Here is a 24,942-nt window from a genome sequence, read left to right on the forward strand (position 1 = left end):
CTATCTGACTTTTTGTCTGTGTTCTAATTAACTCACCTCAGAAATGTCTGGAAAAATGCCAGGTATTGCACAGGCCTGCTGAGGAATATGGAATACATTTTACATGTTTTTCCTTTTCTCATTGTCAATAGCTAAAGATATAATTAGGGTATTCTTGGGGTGATTCTCTCTAAATGTAAAACTTCAATTTGCCACTGAAATTGTAATCAACTTCAGATGTTTCATTAACATCAGGCTTCAAAGCAATTTAAAAACAAGAATAAATTGCTGACCACGGCCCTGGTGCATGTCTGGAAAACTTGCTCTGTGCAATCTATCTGCTACTGATGGCCCTTCTAGAAGATGGTAGCTGTGGTCCATGATGTTGAATTCTAACTTGGCACTCAGTGTCACTTAGAAATTCTTTTTATTTATAGAAATTTATAGAAATTCTTTTTAAATCTCTTCTTATCGCAGAACTTCATTCTTAAGCCCCCAAGTGTTTTCCTTCTTTACACATCTCTACTGCTCATTGAAAACTGAACACACGAGAGCCCTTTCAAAGGTTGGATCACCATCATCAAAATCATCTGGGGTGCTTATTAAGAATCCAGATTTCTGAGTCCAACGCAGAATCAGAATCTTTATGTATTCCAAGACTCAAGGATAGGGAGATGCCTGGGTGACTGCAATACACAATCATGTTTGTGAACCACCAAACTTTATTTCAAAACAAATAACAAAAAAATGTGAAGACAAGGCAAGCTCCCTCTCGTATCTTCACTTGAAGTTCAACATACCATGTTTTTTCCACCTGATTGTTTCTCTCATGCTTTCCTCCAAACGGAGATGGAGAGGTTTCACCTCGCTTTTCTCTAACTCTCCCTAGATTTTTTGTTTCTTTTCCTCCACATCTAAAAGTGTGCAGAATGTCCCTTTAGCATATAGAAAATCTTTTCTTGACCCTTCCACCTACTTAACTAAAATTCCACACTTTTCTTCTTCTTTTAAGTTTCCTTTATAATGGTGTGTGTCAATGGCCACATCCACCTTATCAATTCCCTCTTAGAGTTCCTGAAAAACGGTTTTGTTTCCTGCTACTCTAACGGAATTATTTTTCCAAAGATCAACAGGGACTTCCTTCAAGCCCGATCCAGTCGGTAGGTAGAAGGGGCCACAGGGTCAGGAAAAGATTTGCATAAAAGAGAGTGTATGCACATTTCTCTGTGATATTATTCTTAGACTTTCCAGTTCATTACTGAGAGGTCATCTCCCAGATCTACTCCTTGGACTGGCGTGTTTTGCTCTACATGCTCTGCCTAAAGTGTTTATCCATTTTAGGAGTTGAACCACAACTCCTATGATGATGACTGCCCCCTCAGCATTTCTTAGCACTCAGGATCAAACTTCAGCTGCCTCCTAGAGTGTGGTTTTGGATGTTTGTTCCACTAAGACCTTTCTTTGAGGAGATAATCAGAAAAAGTAGGCTTCCTTTAAGAACAAAAAGAAAACTTTTTAAAAATTCAAGTGTTATGTTATAAAATTCCTACTTTTCAGATAAAGAAGATGACTTTAGGATCTAGTTAACTAGAGATCCTTGGATAGTTAACCAATTAGATTGAGATGGACGTCTCAAATAAAATTATATTTAACTATGCTCTACTATCTCATAATTGGAAAAAATATATGTAGTGCTTTCTTGCTGCTCAGCGAAGATCAAAGGGTCCCTTGTCAAATTATTTTACAGTAGAACCTGTCTGTATCCATCTTAAATGAAACTTAGACCTCAAGATGTCTATTAATTTCTAAAAGTATGTGTGTTTCATGTGAGATAACCATATGAACTTAGAGAATTTTGGGGCCCTTGAGGTAGGTCAATCATTGTCCTATTATTATTATTCATTTCAGATATAACTCAAAGTAAACCTACTTTGGGGCTTAGAACCCCTCTGGGGTTTAAAGAATTTTTTCTCCTCCTGAAATCAATTCATTGACTTCCAAAACAATAAAACCTCAATGTGATGTTATTTCAAATAGCAGTTCCATCTGTTATACACTGCAGTGATTGGAAATGCTTCTACTCATCCTTAAACCAATCTACCAGACTAATACTGCAGAAACATAGTTTGCCTCATGTGACTGTTGTGCTCAGGAACCTTGAATAGCCTCTTATTGCTCCTGTCATTAAATCCAAGTTATTCTCCCAGGTATTTGTGGCTTCCTGTTTCACATTAGTTCCTTCTCTGTCCACACAAATCATCCTCTTTACTTAGGCTGATTTCTTCATCATATTCATCTTAGGCCATGCTTGAATGCATACATCTGTCTTCGTTCCCTGTTACCTCCTGCTTCTTTCAAATTTCTGATTTCTACAAGAAAGAGAGTTATTCCTTACCTGCTTTAAGGCTGAATTAGATAAGCTCTTGTGGCCCTACACAACTCTAAGTTGTCTATTTTCATCATTACATGGTTTTAAGTATTATGATTTAGGTGTATTCATTGAATAAAGGTAAGCAAGCAAGTGCCTGGGAAGAAACAGGCCACTTCCTGAGTTCCGCATTTACCAACCTCAATCTGTTTGATGATGGTCCTTGCCATGACTCAATATGAGACTAGATCTAACCTAACCAGGGGAAGAGAAATGCTTGCTTTATTTCTGGTTTGATTAACCAAAGATGGCAAAATATCTGGTAAAGAACTCCTTTCTACCTGGAAAATTAAACAAAAGCAAAACTAAGAGGAAACGTCCAAGTTTCATCACTAGGAGAATGCTTTAGGGTCAATGTTTCTCAATGTATGGTCCTTGGAAGAGCAGCATGAGCATTATGTGGGAATTGCACATTCTCAGGCTCCACCCTAGGCCTGTTAAATCATCTAGGGGTTTAACCATCTGTGTTTTAGCAAGTCTTTTAAGGCTTGAGAAAAGGTGCTCTAGGTCCATGAGGCATAAGTGTGACTGAATCTTAGAATCAACTGGCAAGTTTTAAAGAAAAGCTGTTGCTCAGGCTCCACCACAGACTGATCAGATAAATCATAAGTAACTGGAAGTACAGCCTGGGTGATTCTATTGAGCAGCTAAGGCTAAGAGCTATTGCTCTAGTTTCTTCAGACTTTTGTATGAAATGAAACCATCATTCACTAAATCACCATAGCTCCAGAGCAGTGCCAGGATGTGTGTGCATGTATGTTTGTGTGTGCATGTGTTTGAAGGAAGGGTAGGGAGACCATCTGGAGTCTAGATCTAACCAATGCTTGGCTTTTACTAGTGTTGGGGAAAAAATAGATCTAATGTAAACCAGGGAAGAGAAATGTTTGTTTTATTTCTGGTTTGATTAACCAGAAGGAGGGTTTTTGATTATTCCAAATGAAAATCCAAAGTGTTTCCACTTGCTGACTCAAATTTGACTTAATAGATTTAAATGTCTTCATAGATTAGCCTAAGAAAACTGCCATTGTGTTAGAAAACCTGGTGAGGTTTTTTTGATAATATGGCTTCAGAATGATCTGTTCCTTATTATGTAATACATATACCTCATTCTAAAGTTTTTAAAAAATAATTAGAATTTCACACATAAACTAGAATGCCTCTACTTCAGAAGGTTTTAAGCTGGCATCTGTGTTTTCTGTTCTTGGCCACTAAATAGTAATATAATTTAAAGGATAAAATGGCTCTAGTGTGAAATTTTAAAAGCTGCCTAAAAAGTACTTTTAACAAGTTTAAAAACAACCAGAGAACAAAATTAGTTGTTTAGAAGGAACATGTCCTGAGCTTAGAGTAGAAGTTGATATAGTTCTAATATCTCAAGTCATGTACCTGTGTTTCAAAGATTCTAACCAGAATCCTAATCCTAATTACTGACTTAACAAAGTTTCTCAAATTTACATGATCACAGAACACATCTGTTAACCACCTATCAATTAGAATCATTTAGATCTAATGTTCTTGGAAAGACACACTGGGAAACACTGAGGTATAGGAGACATGGTGTCCTGTTTTAGGCATTCTGTGGACCCAAAAGATGTTCAGATTTTGGGGAAGGCTCTGCCATACAATCTGAACTATCTGTTATATTTTAATAGCTTTAAACTTGACATTGCACAGAGAATGAAATCATAGAATTGAAAGATGGGAGCATCAGACATTACTCTGAATTTCCTACCTTCAAATCACAAAACACTATCAAATAGAAAAGTCATTAATCTATACCTCAATTTTCTTATCTTTCCACTATAGATAATGTCATTCTAATAGGATGTTTATGGGGAAGAAAGAAGACTAATGTACCGAAAGCACTTCGCACAATGCCTAACACAGTGTGTGTGACACAAATGCAGGAGTAGTTGTCATTATGAGGATGAGTATATTAAGTGGCGTGCATGAGGACTTGGGTTCTAAAATCCAAATAATCTGAATCTCAGCTCCATGACTCACTAGCTACGTGAACTTAACTCTGTGATTTTCATCATTTGTAAAATGGGTATATCAACCCCACCTACCTTAAGAGTTGCTGTGGAGATTAAATGAGCTAATACATATAAAACATTTAGAACAAGATTTGGCATACACTATAGTTGGTGTTAATACTATCACGTGGCAGTACTCACCCATTAACATCGTAAAGACTTAGTACCCCACTATGCCTTATAAAAGCACCCACAGTTCCTTATCAATGTAAGTTTGTATTTCAAAGGCCAAAACAAAAAACAGCAAATGTTAATTTATATAATTGAAATAACGGTGAGGTGAAGGGTTACATAGATATGAAAAACATCTATCATCTACTAGGGAGAGAATTATATAATATCAACAGTGGGTCCTTTTATACTAGCCTGAAAAAGAAATACTTTAATATGCCTCACCAGGGGTCTTCTTAGATCCAACTAAATGTTAAAACTCACAAGACTTTCATATACTTCTTTTTGGCATTCATCTACTCAGAAAAATCTGGGACAGGAACCACTTATTGCCATCAGGGCAGCATCAGACGTTACTTCCCCATTGGAGTCCTTGCAGCAGTCTAATAGCCACCTGGGAGCTATCTTCTCCCTAGGTGTCAACTCAGATGCAAAAAGATGAGATCCACATTGGGTGGATATGAAAGCCACTCTGGCCTAAAAGTCTTATTACTCACAGGAGCCAACATCTCTTGCAATAACCCCATAAGCACAGATTTCAGTGTTCCTCCAGGGCACATGCTCAGAAAAAAAAAATAATCTGAATTATGGGAAGTCAAAAGTTATGACTCCCCATAAGGTATTTATAATTCTTTCTTAGTTCCTCCCAATGCAGCTATAATTTACTAATTGATGTCATTTTTATCATAAGCAATGTTGCCTATAAACAATCAACATTTTACTCTTTTTAGGTTGTCAGTGGTACAGAGCTGTGGCGTTAGCCAAAGGTCAGATTCTCATGCAGGAGAAAATCGTTCTACAATCCTCTAGAACAATGCCTCTCAAACTTTGAATGTTATAAAATCCATGCAATGATAACATTTTATAAGGCACACGGATATAAACTGCAGGGGCTTGGTGAAGACATTAACTACAATTTCTTTATATAGTATGACTAAACACAATGCACATAATATGTGGGATTATATAATTTTTAATTTGGGACATAATTATCCCAAATTAGGGATATAATATTTAATTTGATAAAACTTCCAATTATGTCTAGCTCATAAGCAACCACAGCTGTGACCATAACTTTTTTGAAGTAGCTACCTCATGTCTAATCAAGACATGATGAATGATCTGTCCAAGTTCTTGATAGTCGCCACTCCTAAGAAACTTTGTAAAAGTAGCAGGCAGCAAATGGCAGAAGATGATTTATTTATTGTTTAGTCTCTGATATATAAAAACTCCCTTTTCCACTAGCCGAAATTTGGATAACTTGTTCTCTTGAAATTATTCACCAAAAGTACCACCATTCTTTAACTCTAACAGTTGTTACTTGTCTTTCTTTGATGCAGTGTTGACATTTCTTGTAATGATTTTTAGAAACAATGGTGAAGATTTCTCTCAAACACAGACAGATGTTATTCTATTTGACTTAATAATCTTTCTTTAGGTTCAAATCCACAACTAAAAAAATCATGAGAACCATTTTAAACATTACATTTCCCAAGTCGAATTTTTGCTGTCAATTCCTAATTTTTGTCAGTAAGGGTTATTATATTCCCTGGTAGCTGCTATAATTTTTCAGTTAAGCTATTCAGGTGGTCAAATGTCAATTAAGCAACCCAGGCGTGTAGCCAAGAACTAACCTTTACTAAATCTGCAAAGTTAAATCACTTGCAAAATACTTCCCAATTCTTGATAAAACTCATCCTTTGGATTGCCAATGCACTTAACTATGAAACAACAAAAAATAGTATTCTGTTCTCATTTTTTTTTGTAGAAAGCTAAAAACAAATGGTTATGTGGTTGATAGCTTGGATTTTATCATAGACATCATTTTGACAATATTTTAAAATTCGTAATTTATAATTTTAGGAAACCATTTACATATGGAAGTCCCTCTGCAAATAAAATATTACTTGAATATCAGTGTTATCAGAGTAAACCTTGGTTGTAACAAACATTTTTAAGAAGTATTTTCATAATATCTCATTTGCCTTGAATATTTAATCCCCAGAGATTTTTTTTTCTTCTTTCTAAACAAAGTTCTTCCAGACATTTCACCTCAGAGACTCTAAATAGTGCTGTCTAGCAGTTACTAATGTCTATAGATTCATCAATATGCAAGTAAATATTGCAATAAAACTTTAATAATGTCTTGGATTATGATCATCTATATCATCTAATATGTTGGTCTACTAATAATGTTATTGATTTTTTTTTTCGCTTTTCTGGTTCCAAGTAGTATAAAAACCTTCCACACAAGGTGGTAAAATCACAATTCTACAATAGTGATTCATTCTGATGTTAGATATTATATGTTCTTGCACTCCTAGCTTCCTGAGCTTCTTTAGCTGATACTAATCTAAAAACAGAAATTTGTTTCATATTTTGTTCTCGTAATGCTTTTAAAAGTTCAAACCCTTTTCTGGGTGGGGTGGATATTTCTGATAAGGTGTTGAAATAACTTGTTTGACACCACTGATTAATCTGGTAACATTTTTATACAAATAAGATATTTAGGCAAAAGGACAGGTCTATTACTGTAGTTTAGAAATCTAAGTTTGAGATAAGCTTAACTATGCTGCCTAATTTCTCATCTCTTTTGACTGCTGTGTTTGCCATATAGATCTGATAGTTTTCTAGCTTTAACAGAAAACTTTCCTTATAAATGAGCAAAAAGATAAATATGTCAAATTAAATCCATATTACCATAAAGCATTTAAGAGAATTGTTGACCTTAACATCAGCAAATGATTTAAAATGTTTTAAAAATTCAAGGATGTGGTAAGAAAATATAAAGTATTGGTATATAGGTTTCATTAATTTAAGACATAAAAGTATACATCTTTTAAAAAAATAAACCTTACATTCATATAGGATCAAAAACATCTTTGAAAATTACAAGAGCCTACAGTGCTCTTTACCAAGATAATTTTATTAGAATGTTTTCTAATAAAGAAATGTTATTTCTAATGTTTAATATGTTATTCTATTCCACTTAATAATCTTTCTTTAGGTTCAAATCCACAACAGTGTCTAAAAAATCATGAGAACCATTTTAAACATTACATTTCCCAAGTTGAATTTGAAAATTCTGCTTTGAAAAACAATTTTTTAAGTTTTAAAAACAATTCATTATGAAATTCAATTAAACTTCAGATTTTTTTGAGTTGGTAACATCAAAAACAAAACAAGAGGAAAGGAGGAAAGAAAGGACAGAAAAAATAATCAGAAACATCTAATTGCTTATTTTTTTTAAGAACATTTAATGTTGTGTCAATAGGAAAACATAAAAAAAAAAGCAAATGAAATTAAAAAAAACTGAACAAGGATTTCTTTGTGTTTCTCACATACACAAAACAAAGAGTTTTGCTGATAAACTGAGCTTGTCTTAGAAACCTAAAGGAAGTGTCTACAGTGACAAACTCAGTGGGATGGTTCAACAGGAAGGTGGCAGAGGCTGTGTTGTGTTCCCACTACAGAGCTGCTCTCTGGCAGAGGGGGCTACACAGTCTTACTCATGGAAATATTTTCTGAATTCAGGAAGTTTAACAAGGTAATCATACAAATATTAGAAAAACAAAATTTCACCCTTGGTAAATTTCTGAGTAATTGCATCTTTTTTAAAAAATAAGTTTTTACCACCATAAACAACTAGGGCACACCGGAAGTCACTTGCTTGGCTGCGGTTCTCTCCTTGGGAAGCTTTGCTTTATAGCTGTGTTTAACACTTAGCATCTGGAACCACTGACTGGGCATTTGATACTCACTCAGACCATCAGTTTTACGTAAATTTTGGGAAGGTCTCATTGCAAATTTTAAAATAATAAATATAAGCCATAATTTTAAAAAATTAGTAACAAGTTTCTCTTTAGCCACCTGAATGACGGGTAGTGTGAGCCACAGATGAGGGTTCACACACAGCTAGTTCCTTTTCCCCGTTGTAATTTTTTTAAAAAATTAAAAGATGTTAACAACCTTAGTTCTTTGGAAATGAGACCATGTAACTAGAACTTCTGTCACATAGTTCTGGACCTCTAGACAATCTATGGATCCAGAATTTCTGATCATTTCACTGGAGTCTGCTTTTAGCACTAAATCAGATGGTAAGCCAACAAGTACATTATGCTATAAAGCTGCAAGGCTGAGTGTTTCAATTTAGAAAATGGAAGTAAACAAATTCTTGTCAGCTCTTTGGTTAAATTTGGATTGAAAATATCTCCTCAGGTTTTTGAGTTTAAATATGATTTTTGGATAGATATGCCCACTAATACGTGATCAATTATTTTCCTCCAACTAGTAAAATCATAAGAGACTGGAAAGAGCCAAATCTGTCCTAAGGTACATTTGTCATATACACTAGAATTCAGTCAGCCCAAAATCCCAGTGTTGTATTCTTATCTTCAAAATATTTTGGCACGGTGATAGGTTATCTACTCAAAATATTAAACATATCTCTAAGACATGACCCTTGAGTAAGCCCCCTAAAATCATAGAAATGGTCTTTATTAGTATTATTAGTTTCACACAATGTTTTAAATCTTACTCTTCATTTCCTGCATATTTCATGATCGAAATAAAATCTTTTACTTGCTATTGCACTGTATGACCATGGAAAAGTATACCGTTAGTATCCTTGATTTGAGGAGATCTATAATTTTCACTCTCTGTCAATGCTAAGTCAAAAATGAGAGGTTTACTATTGTATGTGAATGTTGTCTCTGAGCAGGGCAGATCTTTCTTGCTGAACACAGCTAAGTGCTCAGACACTACTGATTCCTATATGCCTTTTGCAGTCTAAATCCCTGCTCACAACTAAATGAAAAAACTCTTCTATAGCACAGGTTTTTAGTGATAACTGGAAAAAAATTGTCAAGCATATTTTTCTCATATGTGTACTGTATTTATGGCAAACACTGATACCTGCATTGCACATTTGTGATTAAAGCAAAATACCTGTCAGCACACTTTATAGTGATGTGCAGAGAGTTAGTTAATAAGCGAATTTTGCAAATAACTTATAACTTATTCTATTTTCTCTCTAAGCATACCTTGCCATAGGTGCTTCAGCAATAGCATGACATATTGTTTCAAAAACATTTTTGCTATAAGAAGTGCAACTTTAAATGATTTCTACAGTTTAGATCTCAATTTCACCTTTACTCAGTTCTATATTGAGAAGCATTATTTTGCATTTTGTTCACATATTTTTCTGGAAAAAAATCAATAGACTTAGCAGAGAGACAGATTATTGCTCTAGACTGAAAGATTATAAAAAAATGCTTCCACAGCTTCACCACATTTGTTGGGTAGTGAAGACATTCTTCAACAGCAAACTCACAGCCTTACAGTTATTTTATCACGTTACTTTTAAAAGGAGTTTGGCATAACATGACCTCATCGTGTTGACACAGTATACACCACGTTTAACTTCCAGTTTAGCTGCTGCCAACTCCATAGCATCCAAATTATTGTCTTTACTCACAAGGTTTATGATATTTCAAGTTCAAGTTAGGGAGGAAAATTTAACATCAAACCCTAAAATGTAATAATGATAAACCATGATAAACCAATGATAAACATGATTCCAAAATATCTTTTTAAATAAGACCTTACATATTACTATTAAGTGTCACTTCTGTGAGTTCAAAAAGCATAAAATATCAACTCAATCTCCCTAGTAGAAGTGCTCAATAGTCTAGAAATGAATCTCCAGAACTGAACAAAAGCAGTTTTCAGTCTCCTCTTCAATCCTTTAGCTTGTACTGGTAAGTAGATGAGAATCAGTTCTACATGGGGCAAAATTTGGCTCTTCTCACAGTGGAAAATGAACATCACAAATAGTACCCTTTGATATCTGGGTTATTAGATGATTTTTTTTTCTTGAAAACTATGAAAATATTTTTCACATATGAATCAAGAATTATGTTTTAAAATCACCAAATAACCCACTTTCCATCAGTTTCCACTTAAGATCTACAAGTTCTTCACCAAAAACTTACAAAGAACTATAAAAGGGAATAAAGTAGTGGTAGGAATGACAATACTATTAAGGGTTTTTTTTAATTGAAGGGCTTTAAATTACATTGTATGTTAATTCTTCCATCTTAAAAAAAATGAATTCTCTCATGTTGGAAAAGTCTCTTTTTTACCCCAATTCTCCTTCGTCTACCATCTCTTCTCCTTTTGACATCCCAAAATTAATGTATCTGAACCCAAACAAGTATTTTTCCCTGATGATTCTGCTCCATTCAGTCTTCCATGTCTCAGCTGTAAAAAGAAAATAAATTTTGGGGCCCCAAAATCACTAAACTAAAGATAAAAGTCAGGCTGGGAAGTGCTAAGGGCAAACCTGCCTCCCATTCTATTTAAAGTGACCCCTGTGCTCACTGGGATAAATGCATATCTCATTGCTTCATTTGGAAAGGCTAATCAGAAACTCAAAGGAATGTCTCTTATCTACCTATGACCTGGCAGCCTCCTCCTCGCTTTGAGTTTTTTCATCTTGGCCTTGAGTTGTCCCACTCTTCCAGACTGAACCCATGTACATCTTACACATATTAATTGATGTCTCATGTCTCCCTAAAATGTATAAAGCCAAGCTGTGCCCCTACTACCTTGGGCACATGTTATGTCATCAGAACCTCCTGAGGCTGTGTCATGGGTGCGCATCCATGATCTTGGCAAAATAAACTTTCTAAATTAACTGAGAACTGTCTCAGATTTTCAGGGTTCACAGTCAATAGCAACTCTACCCCTCTTGCTCAGACAACTGGATCATTAAACTCATCCTGTACTCCTTTCTGGTTGTCTACCCTACATAATGTCTGTAAAGACATCCCATTGGCTTCACCTTCAAATTGTTTTCAGAAGCAGACCTATTTCTTACCACTTCATCATCATCCCCGGTCTCTTTCTCGCCTGAGTATCTACGGCCTTCAATTTGTCTTCCTTTTTCAACCCTTGTTTCCTCAAAGCCTATTCTGCACACAGCAGCCAGAATGGTTCCTTTAAAAATGTAAATCAGATCATGACACTTTTCTGTCCAAAATCCTTCCATGGTTCTCCATTGTTGTAGCCAACAAGGTCTTGTGTTATAGATATATCCTTTATCTCTTGTTCACTCTACTGTAGTCACACCAGCCTCCTCTTTGCCCCTTGAGCATGCCAGGTCTGCTCCCAGTTCAGGACGTTTGTATCCATTTTCCTCCTGCCTGGAATGCTCATAACTGCACCACCACATAATTCATTTCTTCTCTATCAAGTCCTTGTTCAAATGACAGGTTCTCAATGAGGCCCACCCTGACCACCCCAGTTAATTCACAACCTCTTCCCCAGCACTCCCAATCCTCTTTGCCTCTATTTTTTTCCTCCAATACTTATCACGTTTTAGTATTCTATGTAATTTACTCACGTATGGTTTATTATTGCCATCCTCTGCTAAAATGTCAGTTCCATGAGGGCAACAATTTTGATATGGTTTACTAATGTGTCTCAAGCACGTAAAACAGTTCCTGCTACAGAGATCATGCTCAACAAATTTTGCTGAACAATTGCATTTTCATAAGCATTTCTGTTCTTCCTACAAGTTATTGTTCTCTCCTGTTAAGTTCTTTAAGATTTACAACAAATCTGTCATTTTAAATTTTGATTAAAACGTTTTTCTTCTCTACCCATTTTCTGCAGCAGGAGAGCTGCCCTCAGTGTCATCTTCTCAATTGAAACTATAGTGCTGAATAAGGGAGAATAAGAGAGTCGTGAACGGGGAAGGTAGCTCAATGAATTCGGTGGTGAAGCTAAACTTATCACCATCAAGAAAAGACTGTCTCAACAACAGCTGTCAGCCCAACTAAATAAAAGAGGAAAGCCAGTATCATCTTTAAGTTCTACTATTATCTGTTGTGGTGCACTTTAACGCAACTTTCAGACTCACAATTATGTGACTTTCAATTATATCAACAACAAATGTGTGGCAACAACAGACAGAAAGTAAGTGTGTATATATTATTCATCTATATGAATCCCTAAGTTATCAAGCTCATTTTATTAAACAATCCTTATTTCTACTCTATAAAGCAAAGATGAAGTAACATGAAAAACAAAGCGTGGTTCATCTACTTTTTATATATTGCCATCCTCTTTCCTCAGTAATCATAAAATATCAAAAATACATTTGTAATACTGATTAAAAATACATGGCATAATGTTACATAAATATACGAGAAGCTCAATAGTGCAGATAAGATAGATAATGTTTCTAAATAGATAAAGGGAAATACATGAAAAAATATAAAATTGTTGTGATTAGGATTCATTTATCATTGAATAACCAAAATTATATTTGATATCACTATCATTAATATCCAATCAATTATGAATGATATGTGCAATCTTATTTGTAATTTTTATGTTAAAGAAATTACATCATAAAAAAGAACTCACTTTAGATTATATGTATCATATTCAATGGATGATCTTGGCACTGCAGGGATCACATAAAGAAATCCAAGATGTTCATTTTCACGTATTATTTTAATGATTTCCAAGGGATCCCGAATGTTGGCTTTAACAACTTCTTCTCGGTCGTGGAAAGTGTACTTAGGGTAAGCTAAAGACCTAGTCCCGAAGAGATCTCTTTTTCCAGTACCGCTACATGGCAGTTTAGGAGGAGAGGGAGAGAACACCTCAACATAGGGCTGATGAATCTAAACAAAGCCAATTTTTGAAAAACAAAAAATGAGTCTTTGCACACACACAAGAGCAACAAAACATTACCTTCAAGGACTAATTGCCAATTGCATGAGATGTCTAGGGCTCAAAGGCAAGCATTTTGGCACTGAAAATTTTCAAACTATTGTTAGGCAGTCATATTCCTTCTCAGGACTCCCTATCCAGATACCCATTCTTTTTCCACAAAGCAGTCCCAGTTTCAGCTTCCATTGCCTTCTCCTCTCCTTTAACTCAATGTTTATTGCATCAAAATATTACCAGGTCTTTGATGTCCATGGGAACCCTCTTCCCTCCTTGCTTAGTTGCTCTGCATCTATCTTTTCTGGGGCCTCTCCTCCCAACCTCCCCCTCTGTTCTGACTGCCTTGATGCTCTTCAGTGAGTGAAATCTTGGACAGCTGCTATCATAACTCATAATAACTTTACTTCTTTGTGAATATGAGGGGTGGTTATATTGAGTATTGAGAATCACTATGCAATAGCCTTAGAGAAGCACTGATTTTATCAACTAATATTGCCTGTTCTTTAGGCCAGTGCTTCTCAAACTTTAAATGTGCAGTGAATTACCTGGGGTTCTTACTAAAATGCAGATTTTGATTCAGTACAACTAGGGTGGAACCTGAGATTCTGCCTTTCTAACCTGCTCTCAGGGGTTTGGATCCTGCTGACCATGGACTACACTTGGAGCAGCAAGGCTGAGTCCCACTCACCGTGCCATGCTTACACACTCCAGCTTTGCTCTACTCTCTGGGCTTCACTGTCTGTGCTCTCAGTGCCACTCACACCCCCCAAAAAAGTTTAGGTGGCATCACTCACATCTGTTCCTCCCATGGAGGAGGTTAATCACTGTGTTTGAAGAAATTTGACACTAACTCCAAAGGTCATCACCTTGCCTCTCTGACCATATAGGAGTAACTGGCTTTAAGATAAGAGTCACCATAGTAGACCTGCTTTGTTGAATAACTACTGTAAATATACGCAGAGTATTTTATTGCCTATTAACATAGCTGGCAGAGGCTGCCATTTCTGCAGGGATTTATTACTACAAGCTCTGTGGAACGACTTCTCCAGAAAATCTGTACTCACGGGGAACATTATACCCCAACTCTGATTAAATATACCCTGTTCAATAGCAGTTTGACAGAAGCCTAACAAGTTTAGAGCTGAAGGAAACACATCTTTGAACTTAAAAGGTAAAATGTGTGCCTCTGACTTCTTGGCCAGGGATGGCAGCAATAACACTGTTCTCTTCTGAGAATGAATAGGCCAAACCTGAACCAGAGAGAACACACATCACCTTATCTCAATGTTTCAACAAGGGCTAGTCCACTTTAGTATTTTTATGAGACTAAAGTGTTACTGTTTTAACAGAAAAATGCATTTATTTTATTTGTTCTAATCTTTAAAAAATCTTATTGCATTCTAAGTGGAAGACTTCTTCCATAACAGGGTTACATATTTTCCTCTGAGCCCTATTTTCTCATTATGTAACTCAGTGGGAAAATGTGATTTACATCTTCAGCAGTAACATAGGTTCAGATTTGGGGGTGGGAAATAAAGAAAGCATTTATTCATAAACTGTACAATGTAGTACTCTTCTCTGATGGATGCTCAGTCCAATTTGATAAGTCAATTTCTTCCTTAATTAACAGAGGCCTTCAACTTCCTTTCCTGCCTGCCTTCCTTTATCTCCCAGGAAATCCTCCTTGTTGCATTTCTATTTGAAACTCATTCTGATAAATCAATTTCTGAAAAAATTACCTTTTTCTCAGAATAAATACCTTTCTTATTTTATGTAACACATCCCCTTTTCCATATTTCTCTTTAATTCCTAACTCTTTACTGAGTTCTTCACTGACAGCTACAACCAGGAAGCACAGCTCACAACCTGAGATTCATTTTCAGCCCCACTTTTATCCCAGATGTCTACACACATTCTCTCCTTTTCTTTAAATTCAAATTTTTGAAGCACTCTTTATGCCAAATGAATTAATTTACAGGCAATTAAATCTTTCTTGGCTCAGATCTTTTCTGGAGAAAGAGCTCCCTCTGGCTCCCCTTCACAGACACCATAGTAACTGAGGCTTTATAATTCCATCTAGTTCATCATATGATTTCATTCTTTCAGGATGATCTCACCCAAACCCAAAGTAAGCTCCTGCTCATCTATTTTCTTCTCGAGCTCCCATCTCTCTCATCTTATCTATCCCATTAACTTTCCACTCATTCTTCTCAGCTTAGTGCAACTCCCAAAGGTGGCTTTTTATTCACTGACTGGCCCCCCAACGGCCAGGTGTAAGAGTTCCTTTTATTTAGTTTTTCATTATTTTGTACCTTAAACAACCAAGGAGAGCTCTTATACCCCACTGTGTTGAGTGTTCATTTGTCCACCTACCTACCTCTAGACTCTGAAATCCTTGAGGACAGAACTTGTCCTCAACTGTGCACGTCTGGCAGTTCTAATCCAATGCTTGGACCCAAACCAGCACTCAAATGTGTGACTGTCAAAGTTATCCTCTCAACCAAAAGCTCAGAGAAATCTTGGCTCTACTGGTATCTTTACTGCAGGTATGCCTTTCACATTTTCTCCCCTTACTGTTTTTTTTTCTTTAATTATCTAGAGATATTCATTTAAAGGCAAGCTCTGGTGATTTCTTCCCCGAGCTACCATTTCTTTATGGCTTTCAAGGCAACTTCCCCACTCTACAACTCTCACCAGCTACACAAATTGTCTCTCTAGCTGGCTTCATCTCCATTTTATTGTCCTTCACCAGGGTCTTCAAAGACTACCAGTTTTGGTAAAAATGATGAAAATTTCAAAAAAGTTATAACATTCAAAATATTATTATGTCTTCTTTATCATGTAAGAGAAGGTCAGAAGGCACCATACAGATGCTGAAAGTTTCCTTTATGATTTTCTTCCATTGCAAGAGTTTTCCTTAAACAGGAAGAATGAAGAAATGTTGCATTTCCCAAACTCATTATGCAACCTTATAGAAAATGACTTTGCTTCTATTCTTATGAGTTAAATGTTAGCAAATCTATACAAAACCAAATTGAGTTAAAAGAATCAATTAAGTAGTTTAATATTATACCTGCATTTTTTTCACAGCATCTTGATGCTCAAGAATCTGAGTAGATGATGTGACAAAACTTTTTTCTGCTATGCTTACTGGACGTTTAAGGATTCCGGCAGTCATTACCGGAAGTCGGTTCTGTTCATGTATGTATTCTGGCTGCTTATGATCTTGGTAGACTTTTAGCACTGGCTTTGGGAAATAGAGAGACATGTTAATCTTTTAAACATTCGTATAAACTTGTTTTATTTTTCACTACCTTTGGACTCTTTCTCCTGTTGGAAATTGATCTCCTTGGATTAATTTCTTATCAAAGATGCAGTCCTAATAGTTAACTACCACCATTGCCTCTCTCTGGCCTATTGCTTGAGTAAGACTTTTCTACCTAGTTTCCATTAATTTTATACTTGAAATTATCAATGAATACTTACAAGAATAAATTACAACAGAAAAGGCTCAGAAGTATGAAATCATATACTCCCTAATTGTCCATTATAAACCCCCATCATTTACTAGTACTGCTACTATGGGAAGAAGTGCACAATTCTCCCACCAAAATCATTAGTTCTCTAAATCATCAATCACTTCTCATAGCCATAACTTATTGAAGATCTAAAAAAATAGGTGGCAATATCTTAGGCTATCCAACTGAAAATTACGGCAATAAAACCCCAGCTTTTAACATAATAAAGTGAAGAATTCATTATAATGGCTTTTTGTTACTAAGCATTATGAGTTTATCATAATAGCTAGTCTCTCATATACTGGGCTAAGAAAAAAAGGCTTGAGATTAAGTAAACAGCAGTTAACTTTTCAGTTAAATTCCATTTGGTTTTAGATAAAAATCCCTTTTGAGCCAAATTACAAAGCACTGCTCAAAGAAATCAGAGATGACACAAAGAAATGAAAAACATTCCATGCTCTCCATGATAGGAAGAATCAGTATCATTAAAATCACCATACTGTGTAAAGCAATTTACAGATATAAGGCTACTCTTATCAAATTACAAATGACATTATTCACAGAACTAGAAAAAATTATCTTAAAATTCATATGGAACCAAAAAGGAGCCTGAATAGCCAAGGCAATCCTAAGCATAAAGAAGAACCCTGGAGGCACCATGTTACCTGACTTCAAACTATACTACAGGGCTACAGTGACCAAAACAGCATGGTACTGGTGCTAAAACAGACATATAGACCAACAGAACAGAACAGAGAGCCCAAAAATAAGGCTGCACACATACAACCATGTCATCTTTGACAAAGTTGACAAAAACAAGCAATAGAGAAAGGACTCCCTATTCAATAAATGGTACTGGGATAACTGGCTACCCATATGCAGAAGACTGAAAATAGGCCCTTTCCTTACACCATATACAAAAATTAACTCAAGATGAATTAAAGATATAAATGTAAAATCCCAAACTATTAAATCCCTGGAAGATAACTAGGCAAGACCATTCTGAACATAGGAATTGGCAAAGATTTCATGACAAAGATACCAAAAGCAATTGCAACAAAATAAAAAATTAACAAGTGGGATCTAATTAAACTTAAGAACTTCTGCATAGCTAAAGAAACTATCAATAGAGTGAAAAAACAACCTACAGAATGGAAGAAAATATTTGTAAGATATGCATCTTTGAAGGTCTAATATCCAGAATCTACAATAAATGTAAACAGATCTACAAAAACAAAAGCAAAAAACAAGCCCATTAAAAAGTGGGCAAAGGACATGAATAGACACTTTTCAAAAGAAGACACAGACATAGCCAACAAGCATATGAAAAAAAGCTCAATATCACTGATCATTAGAGAAATGCAAATCAAAACCACAATGAGATACCATCTCACATCTCACACCAGTCAGAATGGCTATTACTAAAAAATAAAAAATAATAGAAAATTATGGAGTATTCATACAATCAGATACTGTGCCACCACTAAGTGTAAAAAGCTAGATGTATTTATTTGTAATACGAAAAATAAAATAATAAAAAATTAAAATAAAAAATAACAACCATTGTGGAAAGCAGTGTGGTGATTCCCTAATAGCTAAAAGCAGAACTCCCATTCAAGCCAGCAATCCCACTACTGGGTATATACCTAAAGGAATATAAATTGATCTACCATAAAGACACATACATGTATATGTTCACTGCAGCACTATTCACAATAGCAAAGACATGGAATCCATCTAAATGCCCATTATTGGTAGACTGGATAAAGAAAATGTGATATATATACATCATGAAATACTGCACAGCCATAAAAAAGAACAAGATCATGTTCCTCACAGGAACACGGATGGAGCTTGAGGTCATCATACTTAGCAACAGAAAACCAAATATCACATTTTCTCACTTATAAGTGAGAGCCAAATGATGAGAACACATGAACAAAAAGAGAGGTACAACTGACACTGGAGTCTACTTGAGGGAGGAGGGTGGGAGGAGGGAGAGGAACAGAAAAAACAACTATTGTGTCCTACACTTGGTACCTGGGAGATGAAATAATCTGCACAACAAATCCCCATAACATCAGTTTACCTATGTAACAAATCTGTACATATATCCCTGAACCTAAAATGAACGTTAAAAAAATTACAGGTAAAAACACTAGCACCTGTGTGAAGGTGCAGTTTCACCTATGCAGATCAGGCAACAAAAAGTTGAAAGAGATTATAGTAAACCATAGGTTAAGGGTGAAAATGCAATTTAATTTAGGCAACATGTGTGCATTGGATTGAGAAACTTGTTTCCAGGTAAAATATGTGTGAATTAAGTAAAATTATATGTTAAATATAATTATATGGAAATTAATATATAATTAAATATAATTGTATATATATGTAATTTTTTCATCAACTCCACAACACCACTCACAGGGCCCTATCTCATAGGAATATAAGCACCAGTACAAAAGGATAATATAATTTTACTGTACCATTTGAAATACTGGCAAAACAACCTGAATGTCTCAAAAGAGGAGAATGATTCAGTAAATTATGGAATATTCATACAATCAGATGCTATGCCACCACTAAGTGTAAAAAGCTAGATGTAGAGTATTGTATTCATTTGTACTATGAAAATATTACAAATAAATATGAATTTGTACTATGAAAATATTACAAATAAATACAATTACAAATGTAAGTTTCATACATTTGTAAAGTTACAAAATTACAAATAAATTTGTATAAAATTGTTTCAGCATGGACGAAGGTGAGAAAGGACATATACTAGATTTTGTCAATGTTAGATGATATAGAAAAGGGAGTCCGAGACTGGGGAATTTGGAGGTAAGGAAAAAATGTAAAAGAAGAAGAGTAGGAAAGAAAGAAGGAGAAGGAGAGGTAAGGGGAGAGAAAGAGGGGGAAGAAAAGAAGAAGGAAGAGGAGGGGGAAGAAGCAGCGGGGAAGAGGAGAATAGGAAGAAGAAGGAGGAGAAGGGAAAGGGAGAGGAGAAGGTAGTCGAGAGGAGGGAAGTCAATAACAAAAATACATCATTACCAACTCTATAAAAAGAAGTCAAACTACAGATGCCCACACATGTGAAATTAGTCACTTGACTATTAAGCTACTTTCTTTCTGCATGGTGAAACTTCAGGTCATTTTCACTTTTTTCCTTTTTTTTTTAAATATTATATGAATTATTTTATTCATGTATTATTTATACTTTGCAAGTTATCTGTTAGTATATAACATACTGCCTCAAACTTAGCAACTTAAAAACTAACATTTATTTTGCTAAAAATTCTGTACTTTCGGCAGAGCTCAGTGGGGACAGCATCAATGCCTCAGCTGATGCCCAGTGGAGTAGAGGCAAGGTGTTCCCACTGAGCTCTGCCTAAATTGCAGATGTCTGGCAGTTGATACAGGCTGCTGGCTGAGACTTGTTCAGATAGCATCTTCTCAGAGAGACCTCTCCAGTCACCCAATGTAAAGTAGTCTCTTCTGAGTCTCTACCACAGTCCATGTGTTCTTTTCTTTTCTTTTTTGTAGAGACAGGATCTCGCTCTGTCACCCAGGCTGGAGTGCAGTGGTATAAGCAAAGCTTACTGCAGCCTCTACCTCTTGAGCTCAATGACCCTCTCTCTTTGCCTTCCAAAGTGCTAAGATTACAGGCATGAGCCAACGCGTTCGGCTTATTTTCTTAATAGTTACTATCACTGGATGAAATTGTTCAGTCTGCTTATTTAGAATTATTAGAAAGTCAACATGAATCTTGTCTGCTTTGTTCATTTTTGTTCAATTGCTTTGTTCATTCCTCAGAGCATGGCTCAAATCCTGGCACAGAGCAGGCACATAACAAACTTTTAATATACATGAGTGGATGACACTGGTGACATGCTGAACAACTTTAATCATCAACGGTTAGTGATACACTTTTGTCAAGTGAAGGCAAATACGTCGGAGAGAAACAGATGTAAAAAGTTTCACACTAATTCCATGGGAGAAAAATGGAGAGGCAGACTTGGTGTCCCACACAACATGTGGTGGCGCAGGCACACTGAACCCTGGGGAAGAAGAGGGCAGCAGTCAGTGCCACATCCACCATGCAAATGAAGGTTCAGTGTCAAACCAACAACAGTGGTGACTTTGCATTTTGCGTTGATTCCATTTGTTTTGGTTTTGTATTTTCTCTGTATTTAATGTGTCAATTTGTTTATTAAGAATTAGAATTAATTCCTAGTGTAATAGTTTTTTCACATAAAGTAACATCAAATAAAAAATAAACCGGCACTATGGATCAAGAATGCTTTTCTTCAAGAGAAATCAGTACTCAAACTTAAGTTTGAGAAACAATGAAATAAGGATTAATATCCATAATATATTTTTAAAAACTTAAAAATAAGATAAAGACAACTTTTTTTTGAATGGGGTTTCGTTCTTATTGCCCAGGCTAGAGTGCAATGGCGCGATCTTGGCTCACCACAACCTCTGCTTCCCGGGTTCAAGCGATTCTCCTGCCTCAGCCTCCCGAGTAGCTGGGATTACTGGCATGCGCCACTATGCCTGGCTAATTTTGTATTTTTAGTAGAGACGGAGTTTTTCCATGTTGGTCAGGCTAGTCTCAAACTCCTGACCTCAGGTGATCTGCCCACCTCGGCCTCCCAAAGTGCTGGGATTACAGGCGTGACCCACCGTGCCCGGCCCAAGACAACTTAATTTTAAAGTGGACAAAGGTTATGAACAGATAATCCACATAATAAGTAATATATGTGGTGATGAAAAATGAAAATACACCTAACTTCATTAATAAGATGCAAATTATAACAACAATGTGATGCCATTGTTAACATATCAGTGTAGCAAAAAAAAAAAAAAAAAAATGATAGCACCAAGCAAAGATGTGGGCAAACAGGCCCTCTCGTACACTGTAGGTGAAAAGGTAAATTTCTAGAGGGCAATTGGGTAATGTTTTTTGAAATTAAATATGTACATATGACCTAAAGATACCATTTTTAGGAATAGATCTTCATGTGTATAAAGACAATGTCATTCAACACAGCATTATCTGAAATAGCAAAATAAAAACAAAATAAACAAAACCAAATAAAAGCAAAACAAAAAACAAAAATGAAATTCCTTGAGCTCACATAAACATAAGACCAGTTAACCAGTACTATGTTATGGCACCTCTATGCAACAAAATACAGTGTAGCTGTTAGAAAAGACACTACCATATGCTAGGATTGGAAACATTTCTATATGTTTAAGTGAAATAAGTACTTTGGAGATCAGTATGTATTGTATAATCTTACTTTAAAACTGTCTATGTTTATAAATACAAATATACACATTTGAATAAACATAAAACAGTCTTAAGGGCACTCCACTAATGATGGTAGCTAACATCTAAAGGTGGAGAGGACAACTTTCACATTTTAATTTTTTCGCTTTCATGGCTCTCTACATGCATTTATAATTATCCAAGGGCATAAATGGTTTCTAAAAATTAAGTATTTTCAACATGCACACACTTTTTTAAATACAAAGGCATGTACTTTGAAAATAATAAAACTATATAACTAAATATAACATGTTTACTAAACTTCTCAGTGTTAAATGGTACCCTAATATCTAAAAGTGCCTAATAGCATACATAGTTAAGTATCTGTATTGTACATAATCCTAGAGAGGACTTATCTGCCTGAAAACTTTGTTCACCACTGTATCCTTCAACTTAAACAGTGCCTAGAACTTAATATTTGTTTAATAAATATTTACCGTATTTACAACTACATAAACAGTTATTATCTTTTAGCTTTTCATTCCTTCTTGGTCAATTCAGAGTCTGGAAATGACTTCCATCCTCCAAAGCAATTTTGCAACTTCCTCTGTGGCTACAGAGGCTAAAACAATGGTTTCTGAACTTACCAAAGGCGGTAGTTTTACAGGCTGCTGTCGTTTTCTTGTCTTCTCCTGAGCTTTTGTAATGTGCCTAAATGTTAGGATTTGTGTATCAGATTCATTTTCTGTGGCTGTCACATAACTCACTCTTCCTTTGGCTTTTTTATTATTCAGTCTTGGAAGTGCAGAATTTTCAGCATACTCTTCAATATCTGTCAGGTCAGATTCACTATCTGTGGCCCGAGAAGTCATCCTTACTCCTGGAAAGGATAGGTGAGGAAAAAGAAAATGAAAAGTAGATCAAAAGAATTGGGGAAGAAGGCTACTGGAGAGGGACTTAAGGACTAGGAAGAGTTGAATTCGCTCACTCCCCTCAAATAAAACCCATCAAAGTTACCCCAGTCTTCCCGAACTGAGGACTTGAACCAAAGGAATAAAAATTAGAAACTGTGCCTAGGCTTCAAGAACCCCTGCAGCTAGGGTGGAACCCAGGAATTTGCATTTCTTGCAAGTTCTTGGGGGATGCTGCTGCCGCTGCTCATCTGGGGACCACACTGGTCTAGATTTGGAAGGACAAAAGGAAATGCAAATAGTATTGAGATCAATGTTTCTCATCTCCTGCGGAACTTGTTCAAAATGCAGCTAATTCTAATACACGCAGTCTGAAAAATACGGTATAGGTACTCAAGAAGAAACAAAGGACAAAAAAAGAATTGAGGTCTAATTTCTGACACAGTGCTTCTGGAGCTTTAACGTGCAGGACAATCACTTGCAGAGCTTGTTAAGATGAAGGTTCTGATTCATACACTTTGAGTAGCAAGGTCCTAAAACACTACTGGTCTTGCACTCTGCACCACCACGCACACTTCCACCCCATTACATGAGTGGAGATACTTCGAAACACCTTCCAAAATAGTGTTAGCACAAGAGGTCTTGAATCAGGTATCGGCAGACCTAGGTTTTATATAGATCAGTGCTGGTCAATAGAAATATGAGAGCTTTGTATGCAATTGTAATTTTCAAGTAATAGCATTTTAAAAAAAGAAATAGGTGAAATTAATTTTAATATTGTTTTATTTACCATATCCAAAACATAATCATTTAAACACACAATATAAAAATTATAGTGATATTTTCTCTTTTGGTATCACGCCTTCAAAATCCAGTGTGCTTTTTATATATGAGCACATTTCAATTCAGACTAGCCACACGAGGTCTAATGATTACTGTATTTAACAGCGCAGGTCCAGATTTGACCTCTCAGCGTGAGATCTTGGACAAGTCTCTTGATACCGCTATTGCTCACTTTCCACCCCTCTAAAATGACGGGCGGATAGGAGACAATCACTGAAATGCCTTTCCATTGACTTTCTCTGCCTCTTTGAACCTTTCTTTATATTCTCCGAAAGCCAGACTTTGTTTCTGGCCCAGTAATTGGAGGCCAGGCCGGATGGTCGGTTCCCAGGACTCACCGAGTCAGAATAGAGCAACCAACGCCGAGGGTCTCCAGAGAGAGCAATGCCTGGTCGGGAGTAGAAAGTATTTGGTAGCGCGGAATGTTTCCTGTTGCGTAGCAACCAGCGGGCCTTTACCGATACACTGCGCCACTGAGTAACACGTCGCCAGGCAACGCCTCAACCAGTCACAGCTTTCGGTCCAGGAGCGCTCCAGGCAATTGAGCCAATTAGTGTCTCGGTAACATTTCCTACGTCGCTGATTGTTGGAGACTCCGCACAGACTGGTTCCTCCTCTGCGCTGGGAATTGAGTACTGTGCCAGGAGGTGTAGGCAGAGCAGCCAAAGGAGGTGGTTAATTCTGTTTGTTTCATTGCTTATCGACCACTCACACCCATCTCAACCTCTTACAAATGAGGTCCCACTCTCCAAGGGAGCAACCACTCTGCATCCCTGCCCAACCCGCCGACTTCCTCCTGAGTGTCCTAAGGCTCAAGAAATGTGGCCTCCTCTTAAACTCCACTGTGGCCTTCCAACTAATGTTCTTTTCCACTTGGAAGGTAACCTAGGTGTCAGGCATAGGATGAGCCTGTATTACTTGGTTCCGGTGCCCTTTCTACCAAAGCAGACCCTGGATCTTATTCTGGTGTTTAATCTCACTTAAGTTCCCAAATGACTGTTGCTAATGTTGTATGGAGCGATGCCATCGAAGGCCA

At 36.3% G+C, this 24,942-nt stretch overlaps 1 protein-coding gene across 2 annotated transcripts in view; it reads right to left on the bottom strand.

Annotated features, from left to right (window-relative positions):
• DNAH6 (dynein axonemal heavy chain 6) overlaps nt 1-24,942 on the bottom strand; it is a 330,576-nt gene that overhangs the window by 292,653 nt on the left and 12,981 nt on the right. Inside the window, exons 1-4 of one of the 2 annotated variants that reach the window (XM_030920633.1) lie at nt 24,245-24,330; nt 22,800-23,032; nt 16,430-16,603; nt 13,048-13,310 (exon numbers count right to left, since the gene is read on the bottom strand). In XM_030920633.1, coding sequence (XP_030776493.1) covers nt 13,048-13,310; nt 16,430-16,603; nt 22,800-23,024 — 662 coding nt within the window. In that variant the 5' untranslated portion in view covers nt 23,025-23,032; nt 24,245-24,330. Of the gene's footprint in view, nt 1-13,047; nt 13,311-16,429; nt 16,604-22,799; nt 23,033-24,244; nt 24,331-24,942 lie in introns of those variants that run through there. The other variant, XM_030920632.1, reaches the window with a different exon arrangement.

This window comes from Rhinopithecus roxellana, chromosome 17 (genome assembly GCF_007565055.1).
Source record: "Rhinopithecus roxellana isolate Shanxi Qingling chromosome 17, ASM756505v1, whole genome shotgun sequence".
Taxonomy (NCBI): Eukaryota; Metazoa; Chordata; class Mammalia; order Primates; family Cercopithecidae; genus Rhinopithecus; species Rhinopithecus roxellana.